The following is a 14,636-nucleotide window of genomic DNA, read 5'->3' on the forward strand; positions in this document are numbered from 1 at the left end:
TGGATAACACTGGCATAATGCTGCCAGTGTTATCCAATACATTCCAGAACTGTAAGGGTTACATAGCATTATATTGAGTTATAATGCTATGTGACTCCTGGCAGCGATGGGAGGTCAGGCCGGGTGCTGCGATGCGGACTAGCTGCGGGAGGAACGCTCGTCTGCAAGGGACCTTAGATGCCATGTCCCATTTTAAGCCCCCCTGATGCACCCTTACAGTAGAAACTCCCAAAAAGTGACCCCATTTTGTAAACTAGCGTATAAGGTGCCAGTTTTATTGGTACTATTTTGGAGTACATATTATTTTTAATTGCTCTATATTAAGTTTTTTGTGAGGCAAGGTAACCAAAAAATGGCTGTTTTGGCACTTTTTTATTTTTTTTAAACATTTTTTACAAAATTCATCTGACAGGTTAGATCATGTGCTATTTTTATAGAGCAGGTTGTAACGGACGTAATTATATCAAATATGTCTACTTTCTTTGTTTCAAGTTTACATTAAGCATTATTATTTTTTTAATTATGTTTTTGTGTCTCCATTTTCTGAACGCCTTATTTTTTTTTTATTTTTCTGCCAATCGTCTTGTGCAGGGGCTCGTTTTTTGCAGGAAGAGTTGACGTTTTTATTGGTACCATTTTTGGGTACATATAATTTTTTTGATCATTCATTATTACACTTTTTGGGGCAAGGTGACCAAAAAATTGGTAATTTTGGCACAGTATTTATTTATTTTTCCAGCGTTCACCTGCATTGCCTGTAAGTGTATGACACTGAGTAATACACTATCAGGTTGCCTAGGAGACCGGGCCTGAGGCTGGATCTCCTGGGCACCCGTAGAAGGCAGGTCCCGATGCCGTTCAAGGCATTGGGCAGCCTCTGCACTGCATCGGGCTGCCTTCTCACCCATCGGGTCCTCGCCACAGCAGCGTGGGGACCCGATGGGCTCCCTCAACCGCATCAAACCCCTTCTATGTCACGGTTAGCTCTGACCGCGGCATTGAAGGAGTTAATGTGCCGGCATCAGTGTTTTCACAGATGCCGACGCATACAGCAGGGGTCCGGCTAACGGGAACAGCCGGTCCCCTGCAGCTGAACGGGAAGGCGCAGCTCCTGCACTCGCCCAATCAGTAGGCTGTAATAGTACGGCGCTGGGCGGCAAGTCACGTCCCGCTGCGCCGTACTATTACGGCGCTGGGCGGGAAGGGGTTACACTTTGACAGGAGATCGTCACCCCATAAAAGAAAACTTATCAATCACTTTCATATATCTTTTATATGAAAAAAAATCTTCATATAAAAGAGAGGATAAAAAAAAATACACAAAAATTATACACTGCTCAAAAAAATAAAGGGAACACAAAAATAACACATCCTAGATCTGAATTAATTAAATATTCTTCTGAGATACTTTGTTCTTTACATAGTTGAATGTGCTGACAACAAAATCACACAAAAATAAAAAAATGGAAATCAAATTTTTCAACCCATGGAGGTCTGGATTTGGAGTCACACTCAAAATTAAAGTGGAAAAACACACTACAGGCTGATCCAACTTTGATGTAATGTCCTTAAAACAAGTCAAAATGAGGCTCAGTAGTGTGTGTGGCCTCCACGTGCCTGTATGACCTCCCTACAACACCTGTGCATGCTCCTGATGAGGTGGCGGACGGTCTCCTGAGGGATCCCAGACCTGGACTAAAGCATCTGCCAACTCCTGGACAGTCTGTGGTGCAACGTGACGTTGGTGGATAGAGCGAGACATGATGTCCCAGATGTGCTCAATTGGATTCAGGTCTGGGGAACGGGCGGGCCAGTCCATAGCATCAATGCCTTCGTCTTGCAGGAACTGCTGACACACTCCAGCCACATGAGGTCTAGCATTGTCTTGCATTAGGAGGAACCCAGGGCCAACCGCACCAGCATATGGTCTCACAAGGGGTCTGAGGATCTCATCTCGGTACCTAATGGCAGTCAGGCTACCTCTGGCGAGCACATGGAGGGCTGTGCGGCCCTCCAAAGAAATGCCACCCCACACCATTACTGACCCAATGCCAAACCGGTCATGCTGGAGGATGTTGCAGGCAGCAGAACGTTCTCCACGGCGTCTCCAGACTCTGTCACGTCTGTCACATGTGCTCAGTGTGAACCTGCTTTCATCTGTGAAGAGCACAGGGCGCCAGTGGCGAATTTGCCAATCTTGGTGTTCTCTGGCAAATGCCAAACGTCCTGCACGGTGTTGGGCTGTAAGCACAACCCCCACCTGTGGCCGTCGGTCCCTCATATCACCCTCATGGAGTCTGTTTCTGACCGTTTGAGCAGACACATGCACATTTGTGGCCTGCTGGAGGTCATTTTGCAGGGCTCTGGCAGTGCTCCTCCTGTTCCTCCTTGCACAAAGGCGGAGGTAGCGGTCCTGCTGCTGGGTTGTTGCCCTCCTACGGCCTCCTCCACGTCTCCTGATGTACTAGCCTGTCTCCTGGTAGCATCTCCATGCTCTGGACACTACGCTAACAGACACAGCAAACCTTCTTGCCACAGCTCGCATTGATGTGCCATCCTGGATAAGCTGCACTACCTGAGCCACTTGTGTGGGTTGTAGACTCCGTCTCATGCTACCACTAGAGTGAAAGCACTGCCAGCATTCAAAAGTGACCAAAACATCAGCCAGGAAGCATAGGAACTGAGAAGTGGTCTGTGGTCACCACCTGCAGAACCACTCCTTTATTGGGGGTGTCTTGCGAATTGCCTATAATTTCCACCTGTTGTCTATCCCATTTGCACAACAGCATGTGAAATTGATTGTCACTCAGTGTTGCTTCCTAAGTGGACTTGGAGTTACATTGTGTTGTTTAAGTGTGCCCTTTATTTTTTTGAGCAGTGTATTATCCTTCAGGCGGACATATTCACCTTTAAGTTCTTTTTATCGAGTATCTTAATTTGATTTGTGCAAGCAGTGAAACAAAGGGACAATTGTATATGCAAAAGTATATATATCGTTTATTATAAAACAAAAAATATAAAATCAATACAATTGCAAAACAGATGATGAAGTTACAAAATAATACCCAAAATGTACCACACGGTCGTGCTAACACACCCCTATATGATCAGCACAGTGTGACTTAGTGATTTATGACGACCAATGTCATACTTTTAACAAACAGACTCGTATACCAAGAGAAACTTAGGATCTTCTGTTTATCAAACAGGCTATAACAATGAAACACGGATTATACAGGAAAATAACTGTTATCCCTTGACTCTGTTTTCCTATGACTAATCAAAAATATATGATATTAATATGATAAAACATTCAGCTCGGCAATCAGACTATGGAAAATAACTTTCCAAGGGTTTAGTCCTCTTTTCAAATAATGTCAGATCTTCCATTAACAATATGCATCTTTGCTAAGAGAATAATCAGCATTATGGAGGCGCCTAACACTATATATTCCCACAGTATGGGAACTCTTGGCTATATACCGAGAGAAATATCTTATTAATATCACGAGTAGTAAACAAAATATACATTACCGGGTCATTGATCACCCCCCTGTCATTGATCACCCCCCTGTAAGGCTCCATTTAGACATTTTTTTGGCCCAAGTTAGCGGAATTATTATTATTTTTTCTTACAAAGTCTCATATTCCACTAACTTGTGACAAAAAATTAAATCTCACATGAACTCACCATACCCCTCACGGAATCCAAATGCGTAAAATTTTTTAGACATTTATATTCCAGACTTCTTCTCACGCTTTAGGGCCCCTAGAATGCCAGGGCAGTATAAATACCCCACATGTGACCCCATTTCGGAAAGAAGACACCCCCAGGTATTCCGTGAGGGGCATATTGAGTCCATGAAAGATTGAAATTTTTGTCCCAAGTTAGCGGAACGGGAGACTTTGTGAGAAAAAAATAAAAAATATCAATTTCCGCTAACTTGTGCCAAAAAAAAAAAATTTCTATGAACTCGCCATGCCCCTCATTGAATACCTTGGGGTGTCTTCTTTCCAAAATGGGGTCACATATGGGGTAGGTATAATGCCCTGGTATTTTAGGGGCCCAAATGTGTGGTAAGGAGTTTGAAATCAAATTCTGTAAAAAATGACGAGTGAAATCCGAAAGGTGCTCTTTGGAATATGGGCCCCTTTGCCCACCTAGGCTGCAAAAAAGTGTCACACATCTGGTATCTCCGTACTCAGGAGAAGGTGGGGAATGTGTTTTGGGGTGTCATTTTACATATACCCATGCTGGGTGAGATAAATATCTTGGTCAAATGCCAACTTTGTATAAAAAAAATGGGAAAAGTTGTCTTTTGCCAAGATATTTCTCTCACCCAGCATGGGTATATGTAAAAAGACACCCCAAAACACATTCCCCAACTTCTCCTGAGTACGGAGATACCACATGTGTGGCACTTTTTTGCAGCCTAGGTGGGCAAAGGGGCCCATATTCCAAAGAGCACCTTTTGGATTTCACTGGTCATTTACCTACTTACCACACATTAGGGCCCCTGGAAAATGCCAGGGCAGTATAACTACCCCACAAGTGACCCCATTTTGGAAAGAAGACACCCCAAGGTATTCCGTGAGGGGCATGGCGAGTTCCTAGAATTTTTTATTTTTTGTCACAAGTTAGTGGAAAATTATGATTTTTTTTTTTTTTTTTTTTTTCATACAAAGTCTCATATTCCACTAACTTGTGACAAAAAATAAAAACTTCCATGAACTCACTATGCCCATCAGCGAATACCTTGGGGTCTCTTCTTTCCAAAATGGGGTCACTTGTGGGGTAGTTATACTGCCCTGGCATTCTAGGGGCCCAAATGTGTGGTAAGGAGTTTGAAATCAAATTCTGTAAAAAATGACGAGTGAAATCCGAAAGGTGCTCTTTGGAATATGGGCCCCTTTGCCCACCTAGGCTGCAAAAAAGTGTCACACATCTGGTATCTCCGTATTCAGGAGAAGTTGGGGAATGTGTTTTGGGGTGTCTTTTTACATATACCCATGCTGGGACCCCAAGGTATTTCGTGATGGGCATAGTGAGTTCATGGAAGTTTTTATTTTTTGTCACAAGTTAGTGGAATATGAGACTTTGTAAGAAAAAAAAAAAAATCATCATTTTCCGCTAACTTGTGACAAAAAATAAAAAGTTCTATGAACTCACTATGCCCATCAGCGAATACCTTAGGGTGTGTACTTTCCGAAATGGGGTCATTTGTGGGGTGTTTGTACTGTCTGGGCATTGTAGAACCTCAGGAAACATGACAGGTGCTCAGAAAGTCAGAGCTGCTTCAAAAAGCGGAAATTCACATTTTTGTACCATAGTTTGTAAACGCTATAACTTTTACCCAAACCATTTTTTTTTTACCCAAACATTTTTTTTTTATCAAAGACATGTAGAACAATAAATTTAGAGCAAAATTTATATATGAACATATAAAATATGTGTTAACTTGATAAAAAATTTATATAACTGCTTTGATGCTTTGCATCGGAATTTGTACATTTCACTTATCTACATCCAGGAATAATTATTCATTTGAAATTCCATTTACTCTTCTCAGAAATTAAATTAACATAAACTTACTTCAATGTTTCTGTACCTTCTACAATACATTCTAAATGATAAATACACGGTATAATATATATATATATATATATATATATATATATATATATATATATATATATATATATATATATATATACATTGTTACACATAGATAACACGTTATACGGATTATTGGTTAAAATATGTTGTAAACTAAATATACCATACAGAGTTTACTCCCCATAGATAAACCCATATCTTTAGCACTAACTTTTAAATGCAATGCAATGTCCGTTCATGTTCACAATTATTTTTATATAAACTGAACTTGCCATGAACTCATCTTGGCTTCCTCAGCCACATAATAGAACTTTGGTTCAGGCTGATTTTATTCTTAAAGGCAATGAGATGAGCATTCATTTTGGTTATAATGGTTATAATGTCATTAGATAATATTGTATACTAATGAAAATGCACAACATCACCGTTCACGCACTGTTATCATGTGGCCCTCATCTGGTGTCTTCTCACGTCTCACAGGATCTGGAGTGATCAGCAAAACATACTCTGCTAAAGAGCCCACTGAGATAAGCCCGAAGAAGAAGGCAGAAGTCATTGACCTGACCATCGACAGCTCCTCTGAAGACGAGGATGAGCCAGCTCGTAAAAGGAAATGTCTGTATATGCCAGACTCGCAGGGTTCCCCGATCAAAGGGTAAGGAGATTTTTGACTAATCCTACATTCCCAACACTGAGTAGTGTCCGGAGTCCTCTACATTATTTTGTAAATCACTTTTTTTTTTCAGTTCATTTCAGTGAGTATACTCTAGTTTGTGGATGAAGAAGCCTCGCAAATCACACCTAACGCTACATCAGGGTTTTATGCATTTGGAATTGACTTTTTTTTATTTTTATAGTGTGTTATCTTACCAACCGTCAACAATCCGACTTGGGAAGATGGGAAGCATGGAGCCAGACTCCTTACATCAATCCTTGCTGGAATATCAAGACCACTTCCACCATCCAGCCATCACTGGTCTCGCTGCAGATTTACCAGGTAGATTTTATGTACTCTGCTACTGAAGAAAACCCTTGGCCGTACTGTAATGAAGGGGTTATCTAGGAATTGATATTGATGACCTATTCTCAGGTTAGGTCATCAATATCAGATCGGCTGGGGGTCCTACTCCCGGGACCTCTACCGATCAGCTGTTAGAAGAGGCTGTGGTACCGTGTGAATGTTTAGGCCTCTTCCTAGGACAGTGATGTCACTGTACATCGGTCACATGGCCCATTTGCAACTCTGTCCCATAAAAGTCAAAGGGGCTGAGCTGCCATACCAAGCACAGCCACTATCCAGTGTACAGTACTGTGCTTGGTAAGCTTCCTGGAGACTGCAGTGCACACCAGAGCTATGTTGAGCAGTGCCGCTTCCTAAAACAGCTGGATATTGATGACCTATCCTGACGATAGGTGCTCATTATCAATTCCCAGGAAACCCCCTTAAGACAGAGGGATATCATAGAGAACTGTTTTACCTATAGCCTAGGCTCAGTTGACAGAATACATGAAGGCAGTCTGCATTCTGCTAATGGGAGTGTAAGGCAGTGCAGAGGATCGTTAATTTCTGTCACTACTCCGTGCTCTATCATAATCACTCCTGTTACTAAAGGCAATTATCCTGAAAACAAAATAGCAATTTAACTGACCATCATGTTGGAAATATAATTAGGCAATATGTATTCACTTTCACAATGTGTATTTCTAGTAATGTTGAGGATGACGTTACTACGGTGTAAATTGTCATATTCTGTTCATACCATATTTTCCATGTTGCTTCTCATGACTGTTGGAGTGTCCTGCATTAGTGAAACCCGTATCCTACAGTTCCGTAAAGATGATTTTTGTCTTCTTAGGTTTTGATTTCCTGTCCTTGGTACCAGTGGATTCTCAGGTAAATGAAGCCCTTTTTTCCACAGCTGCCATCAGTATGGTTAGGCTACATTCACACGACAGTTAAAAAAAAAATTGGCATGAAAAACAGACACACTTTCCATTTTTCACGGTCATTTTTCAACCATTTTTGTCGCCATTTTCTGGCCATGTGTCCATTTTAATGGCCATTAAAACACGGGTTCATTCAATTGGCTTTTTTTTTTGTTTGTTTTTTTAAATTCCAACCCCTGCATTGCCCCCTGGACATCAAATCCCTCCCCCTATACTACCACTAGTATTGTTAATACCCCATTAGTGGATTCCAGTACTCTCCCACTGGCCCCATTTTGCTTGTGTAAAAAAAAAAAAAAAACAATACCTCATCCACTTGCACACGCAGGGATGCTCTCTCCCCACTGGATGCAGCAGGAAACCACACTGGGAACATCAGGTCCTGCTGCATCCCGTGAAGAGCGAATGTCCCTGCACAAGCAAGTGGATGAGATATTATTTTTAGATTTTCAAAATTAGGTTTTATTATTTTTATTTAAACCCAGAAGACAAAGTGTACCTGTTTTTTAACTTCCATTAGACGGATGCACTCCTGTCTAAGTGGTCGTTAAAAACGGTCCCATCGACTTCAATGGGGTCCATCTGGCTGTGAAAACGGTCAAAAGTAGGACACGTCATATTTTTTGATGGCTGCTATTCGCTGGCCATTAAAAAAACAACCCATGAATGTGAATAGCCCCGCTGGCCGTATCACAGCCATTTCTCTCTGTTGTGTGAATGTAGCCTTAGTAATGTGGAGTCTGATTGACTCTGCATGGTGTGGCAGACCCCTTTTGATGTCCCACCTGGTCAACTTTTTGTGTTCATTTTAAAGAGAGGGTTGAGCTGCTCTATGTATTAAAAACTATGAAGTATATGATTTGTGCATTTTTAACAATCTGAAGGGGACCTACACTCTTATAAGTTGGTGGCAGCAATAGTAGCAAGTTGCAGCTTTTTAATATGCTTGATTGTGCCTCCTTAAAGTAGACATAGGCCTCCTGGGGGGCAACAGTGAAGCTGCAGGAGAGGACGTGTTAAATGGGTATTCAGGGAAGTGCTCGCCTAGGTGTAGAGACACCACATACCTTTTTATGCAGCGCTTTACAGTTTGGGTATTTTAAAGGCTATGGACACCTTTGTGCTGATAATTTTTTATGATTTATTTGCTCCCTAAATGCAAAGTTAAGAAACTGTCCAGATGGTCTTAAATACAAATTTCTGCTTCTGCAGATTGTGTGGAAGTCCTTAATCTAGCTGCTGATGCTGCAGAATATGACATAAATCTGTCAGAGCTTTGCCTCTGACTGCTCTCTCTGCTCTTTCCCCTTTTTTCCCCTCAGTGTTAAGGAGGATTTACACGGGCAGATTATACGGGAACGACCGCTCCTGTCAACACTCGTTCCTGACAATCTGCCGATCTAAATGTGCCACCGATCATCTGATGAACGAGTGAAACGCTAGTTCATCTGGTGATCCTGTCATTCGTGCAGGCACCACCGATCATCGTTTCTGGGCAACAGATCATGTGGTCTAAACAGCGATCTGCTGCCCAGAAACAATGATTCTGTATGGGGACCAGGGATCGCTATAGCCATCCCTTGTCCTCATACTGTGGAGGAGATCGCTGCATGTAAATGCAGTGGTCTCCTTCACTGAATGAGCAGCCAACTGTCGGGAAGGAACGCTTCCTTTCAGACAATCGGCTGTAACATTGGGACGAGTACCCGCCTTGAGAGATAGCAGCACTGGGGGTGGGGGGTCAGTACAAGGGAGAGGAGATAATCTTTCAACTAAAGCTAAGAAAAGTTAAAATTATTTTTTCCATGTCAAAGGTGTCTATAACCCTTAGGCTGGGTTCACACTTGAGCGTTTTACAGCGCGTTCAAACGCGCTGTAAAACGCTCAACACATGAAAACCAATGCTTCCCTATGGCCCTGGTTCTCACTTGAGCGTTTTACAGCGCTGAAAAACGCGCTGTAAAACGCCCTACGCTCAAACAAGTACTTGAGCTTCTTTGGGGCGTTTTGACGCGCGTTTGTGTCCATAGGACATTGCAGTCAATCACACAAACGCGCGTCAAACGCGCGTTTACTATTGCAAAAAACGCGCGTCAAAAACGCGCGTTAAACGCGCATATCAAAGACGCTCAGGTCTGAACCCAGCCTAAAAGAGTTTTTCCAGCTTTTGCCACTTTTTGAAATTTTGCCACTTCTTTTGCCACTGCTGAAAGAACCATACTTACCTGCCGCCTTCTGCTCTATTCTGCGGTATTCCATTCCCTGTCCTGTAAACCATCGGATGGGGTCAAGTGCATTGCTGCAGCCAATGACTGGCCTCAGTTGGTGACTTGCCCCCAAGCAGCACATAACTGCCGGGTCATGTGCTGCTTGGGGACACGTCACCGCTGAGGCCAGTCATTGGCTGCTGCAGTGCACGTTACCCTTACCTCTGGAAGTTTACAGGACATGGCCCAGAAAATCGCAGTACAGTGGAGAGCATGTGAGTGTTTTTTTTATTTTCAATGGGTACAGCAGGCTGGGCTTTAGATGTAAAAAGGTTGCCAAAGCTGGATAACCCTTCTGCACATGGACGTCCTGAGCGTCTTCTCCTGCAGTTCCATATAAGCTGTGTGAAAAGAGCCTAAGCCGCTACTAGTATTCAGTATATTGGGCAGACTAGATGGGCCAAATGGTTCTTATCTGCCGACACATTCTATGTTTCTACTGTTTTCCTGCTGCATCCCATTCGCCATATTGCTCTGCAGTCTGCTGTTTGAATTGCTGGAGTGTAATATGTTCACCATGACTCATTTTTGTGCTTATGAGTACCATTTATTTCAAGCAGTACTATCCCCCTATGTTTTTGGATAGTCTCAACGCGGCTCTCCAAGCCAAGCACACTCTTGGCAAGCCGAAAACCTCGAGCAGCCACCGTGAAAGCAGCGCCGACAGCGACCTTGGAGAGAGGAACGTCCCCGGGAAACCTTTGTGAGGAGCCCGGCCTATCCAGCTCCAGAAACACATCTAATTTTTATTGATTTGTTTACAGAAAATTAAGACTTTAAGACGCTCAAGGTCCTTGAAGAATTTTCATTTGGTGTTTGGAGCAAGCTTTGGACCTGAGCGATCATTCTGCTGCAGTTTTGTTTGTTGATCTGCGAGTTGCACATGTTCAGTTGATGTACATAGGAGGCACTAAGTGAAATCATTGTAAATACTTATTTTTTTAAATAAACCATAAAATCCCTGAAATTTGTGGTGCCTGAATTCTTCAGATTTCAAACTCAAGTTGATGTGGTCAATAAGCAGCACCAACAACCAGTGTAAACATGGAACCGAAACAATCATCCTCGTGTCCATCAGTTAGATAATGGATCAGAATTGTGCCCATCTTCATGAGCAAAGTTCACGCCGATCATTCCATCCTACAAATTGTAATGTGCCATCTGGGAAATTGCTGAATATCTAGCCACTGGGAGATGGAAGAGATCACTGGCGGGCTCATCATTGAGCGTACACGGACACTGAGCGATCACTGCTGACTAGGGATGAGCGAATCGACTTCGGATGAAACCTCCGAAGTCGATTCGCATAAAACTTTGTTCCAATACTGTACAGAGCAGGAGCTCCGTACAGTAATAGAATGTATTGGCTCAGATGAGCCGAAGTTATTGCTTCGCAAAGTCTCGTGAGACTTCGGGTAATAACTTCATAAATTAATTTGTACTGTAAAAAAAACATTTCCCGAACTCTGGTTCGGTTCCAAGTGGTACCTTGGAACCGAACCAGAGTTTGGGAAATGTTTTTTTTACAGTATAAATCAATTTCTGAAGTTATTATGAAAAGTCTTGCGATGTTATTTAAGTAGTATGGGCTTGTCACTGGACCATTCACAAAGTGTAGGTCAGTTCTGTATTGTCTAGAAACACCTGCCCACACTGTAACACCACCACCAAAAGCTGGTTTGGTGACAGTGGCTGATGCATAGCGCTTTCCTTGTTGTCTCCAACATCGTTGGCGGCCATCATTTCTGCTCAGCGTGAAGCGAACCTCATCAGTGAACAGCAGTGAGGCCCACTGATCCCTTGTCCAGCGTAGATGCTCCCTGGCTTATGCAAGACGATAACGCCTTTGGTCAGGTACCCGTGCAGGTTGTCTAGCACGCAGACCAGGCCGATGTAAACGGTTTCGAATGGGCCGACGTAACACTTGGATGCTTCTCACCTCCCTTAAACGTGTCTGGAGTTGTGTGGCATTCATTATCCGGTTCTGCAAGGCATTGTTCACAATGAAGAGGTCATGATTGTGGGATGTGGCAAAAGGACGTCCAATTCGATGCCTTTCTATGATTCTTCCAGTCTCTCTGTATCTCTGTTACAACCCGCTGATGACACTCTTTGATGTAAGCTCATTGGCCACTTTCCTCTGAGAATGGCGAGATACTGTTTATCAATTGTTAGGTGTCGTCTTGGTCTCATGATTTCAAAATGTGAACAGCATGATGAGGAGGACTGTTTAAATACCAATTCTAATTGAAACAGGAAACACCTGTAAGAATTTTGCCGTTAAGCTCCTTGTTAGAGAAACGCAAGTTGTGCAAAAAGTACTGAAACGTTGAACAGTTGGACCTGCGCATTCAAAAGTTTAGAGAAGGTCACATTAAAGGGGTTGGCCACTCCAAGTATTTGCTACTACTGTGTGGGAGGCAGGGAAAAAGTTAATTTCCTAATATATGTCATTAAGCAGATCTGCCAGTTTTTTCTATTATCTGAAGCCACGGCCCCTGAGCCCCGCTCTGCCCTGCAGCCGAATCCGTCCATAGCTGCACGCGACATGGAGGAGCTTCACAAGAAGCTCGTCCATGCCAGATGATCTGTGCAGTCTATCTGCGCCTGCGCACTTCTCCCTCACCTGTAAGGGCAGAGCATGTACAGTCTGCTCCCATCACTGGTGCCCTCCGAGTGTGAAAGAAATCAGCAGCTAGTGGAGAAGGATGTGCTTCCCTGAAGTTCCCTGCCATAACACCCTCCTGAGCCCCTGCATACAGTAGGCATTTGAAAGATTCCCGGTCCCTGTCCCGCCCGAAAATGGGCAGAGCTAACGAAGTCTGTGGAGCCTAGATTTTACCAAATATATATATACACTCACCTAAAGAATTATTAGGAACACTTGTTCTATTTCTCATTAATGCAATTATCTAGTCAACCAATCACATGGCAGTTGCTTCAATGCATTTAGGGGGGGTGGTCCTGGTCAAGACAATCTCCTGAACTCCAAACTGAATGTCAGAATGGGAAAGAAAGGTGATTTAAGCAATTTTGAGCGTGGCATGGTTGTTGGTGCCAGACGGGCCAGTCTGAGTATTTCACAATCTGCTCAGTTACTGGGATTTTCACGCACAACCATTTCTAGGGTTTACAAAGAATGGTGTGAAAAGGGGAAAACATCCAGTATGCGGCAGTCCTGTGGGCAAAAATGCCTTGTGGATGCTAGAGGTCAGAGGAGAATGGGCCGACTGATTCAAGCTGATAGAAGAGCAACGTTGACTGAAATAACCACTCGTTACAACCGAGGTATGCAGCAAAGCATTTGTGAAGCCACAACACGCACAACCTTGAGGCGGATGGGCTACAACAGCAGAAGACCCCACCGGGTACCACTCATCTCCACTACAAATAGGAAAAAGAGGCTACAATTTGCACAAGCTCACCAAAATTGGACTGTTGAAGACTGGAAAAATGTTGCCTGGTCTGATGAGTCTCGATTTCTGTTGAGACATTGAAATGGTAGAGTCCGAATTTGGCGTAAACAGAATGAGAACATGTATCCATCCTCTGATGGCTACTTCCAGCAGGATAATGCACCATGTCACAAAGCTCGAATAATTTCAAATTGGTTTCTTGAACATGACAATGAGTTCACTGTACTAAAATGGCCCCCACAGTCACCAGATCTCAACCCAATAGAGCATCTTTGGGATGTGGTGGAACGGGAGCTTCGTGCCCTGGATGTGCATCCCTCAAATCTCCATCAACTGCAAAATGCTATTCTATCAATATGGGCCAACATTCCTAAAGAATGCTATCAGCACCTTGTTGAATCAATGCCATGTAGAAGGCAGTTCTGAAGGCAAAAGGGGGTCCAACACCGTATTAGTATGGTGTTCCTAATAATTCTTTAGGTGAGTGTATACACTGCTCAAAAAAATAAAGGGAACACAAAAATAACACATCCTAGATCTGAGTTAATTAAATATTCTTCTGAAATACTTTGTTCTTTACATAGTTGAATGTGCTGACAACAAAATCACACAAAAATTAAAAAATGGAAATCAAATTTTTCAACCCATGGAGGTCTGGATTTGGAGTAACACTCAAAATCAAAGTGGAAAAACACACTACAGGCTGATCCAACTTTGATGTAATGTCCTTAAAACAAGTCAAAATGAAGCTCAGTAGTGTGTGTGGCCTCCACGTGCCTGTATGACCTCCCTACAACGCCTGTGCATGCTCCTGATGAGGTGGCGGACGGTCTCCTGAGGGATCTCCTCCCAGACCTGGACTAAAGCATCTGCCAACTCCTGGACAGTCTGTGGTGCAACGTGACGTTGGTGGATAGAGCGAGACATGATGTCCCAGATGTGCTCAATTGGATTCAGGTCTGGGGAACGGGCGAGCCAGTCCATAGCATCAATGCCTTCGTCTTGCAGGAACTGCTGACTCACTCCAGCCACATGAGGTCTAGCATTGTCTTGCATTAGGAGGAACCCAGGGCCAACCGCACCAGCATATGGTCTCACAAGGGGTCTGAGAATCTCATCTCGGTACCTAATGGCAGCAAGGCTACCTCTGGCGAGCACATGGAGGCTGTGCGGCCCTCCAAAGAAATGCCACCCCACACCATTACTGACCCAATGCCAAACCGGTCATGCTGGAGGATGTTGCAGGCAGCAGAACGTTCTCCACGGCGTCTCCAGACTCTGTCACATCTGTCACATGTGCTCAGTGTGAACCTGCTTTCATCTGTGAAGAGCACAGGGCGCCAGTGGCGAATTTGCCAATCTTGGTGTTCTCTGGCAAATGCCAAACGT

General features: G+C 43.4%; 1 protein-coding gene across 3 annotated transcripts in view; it reads left to right on the forward strand.

The window, feature by feature from the left end:
- PIAS2 (protein inhibitor of activated STAT 2) overlaps positions 1-10,791 on the forward strand; it is an 83,831-nt gene extending 73,040 nt beyond the window's left edge. The window contains exons 11-14 of one of the 3 annotated variants that reach the window (XM_040421144.1): positions 6,098-6,272; positions 6,475-6,614; positions 7,474-7,511; positions 10,389-10,791. In XM_040421144.1, the coding sequence (XP_040277078.1) occupies positions 6,098-6,272; positions 6,475-6,614; positions 7,474-7,511; positions 10,389-10,538 (503 nt within the window). In that variant the 3' untranslated portion in view covers positions 10,539-10,791. The remainder of the gene's footprint in view (positions 1-6,097; positions 6,273-6,474; positions 6,615-7,473; positions 7,512-10,388) is intronic. The other 2 variants (XM_040421145.1, XM_040421146.1) reach the window with 2 other exon arrangements.
- The last annotated feature ends 3,845 nt before the right edge of the window (positions 10,792-14,636 follow it).

Source organism: Bufo bufo, chromosome 2 (assembly GCF_905171765.1).
Source record: "Bufo bufo chromosome 2, aBufBuf1.1, whole genome shotgun sequence".
Lineage (NCBI taxonomy): Eukaryota > Metazoa > Chordata > Amphibia > Anura > Bufonidae > Bufo > Bufo bufo.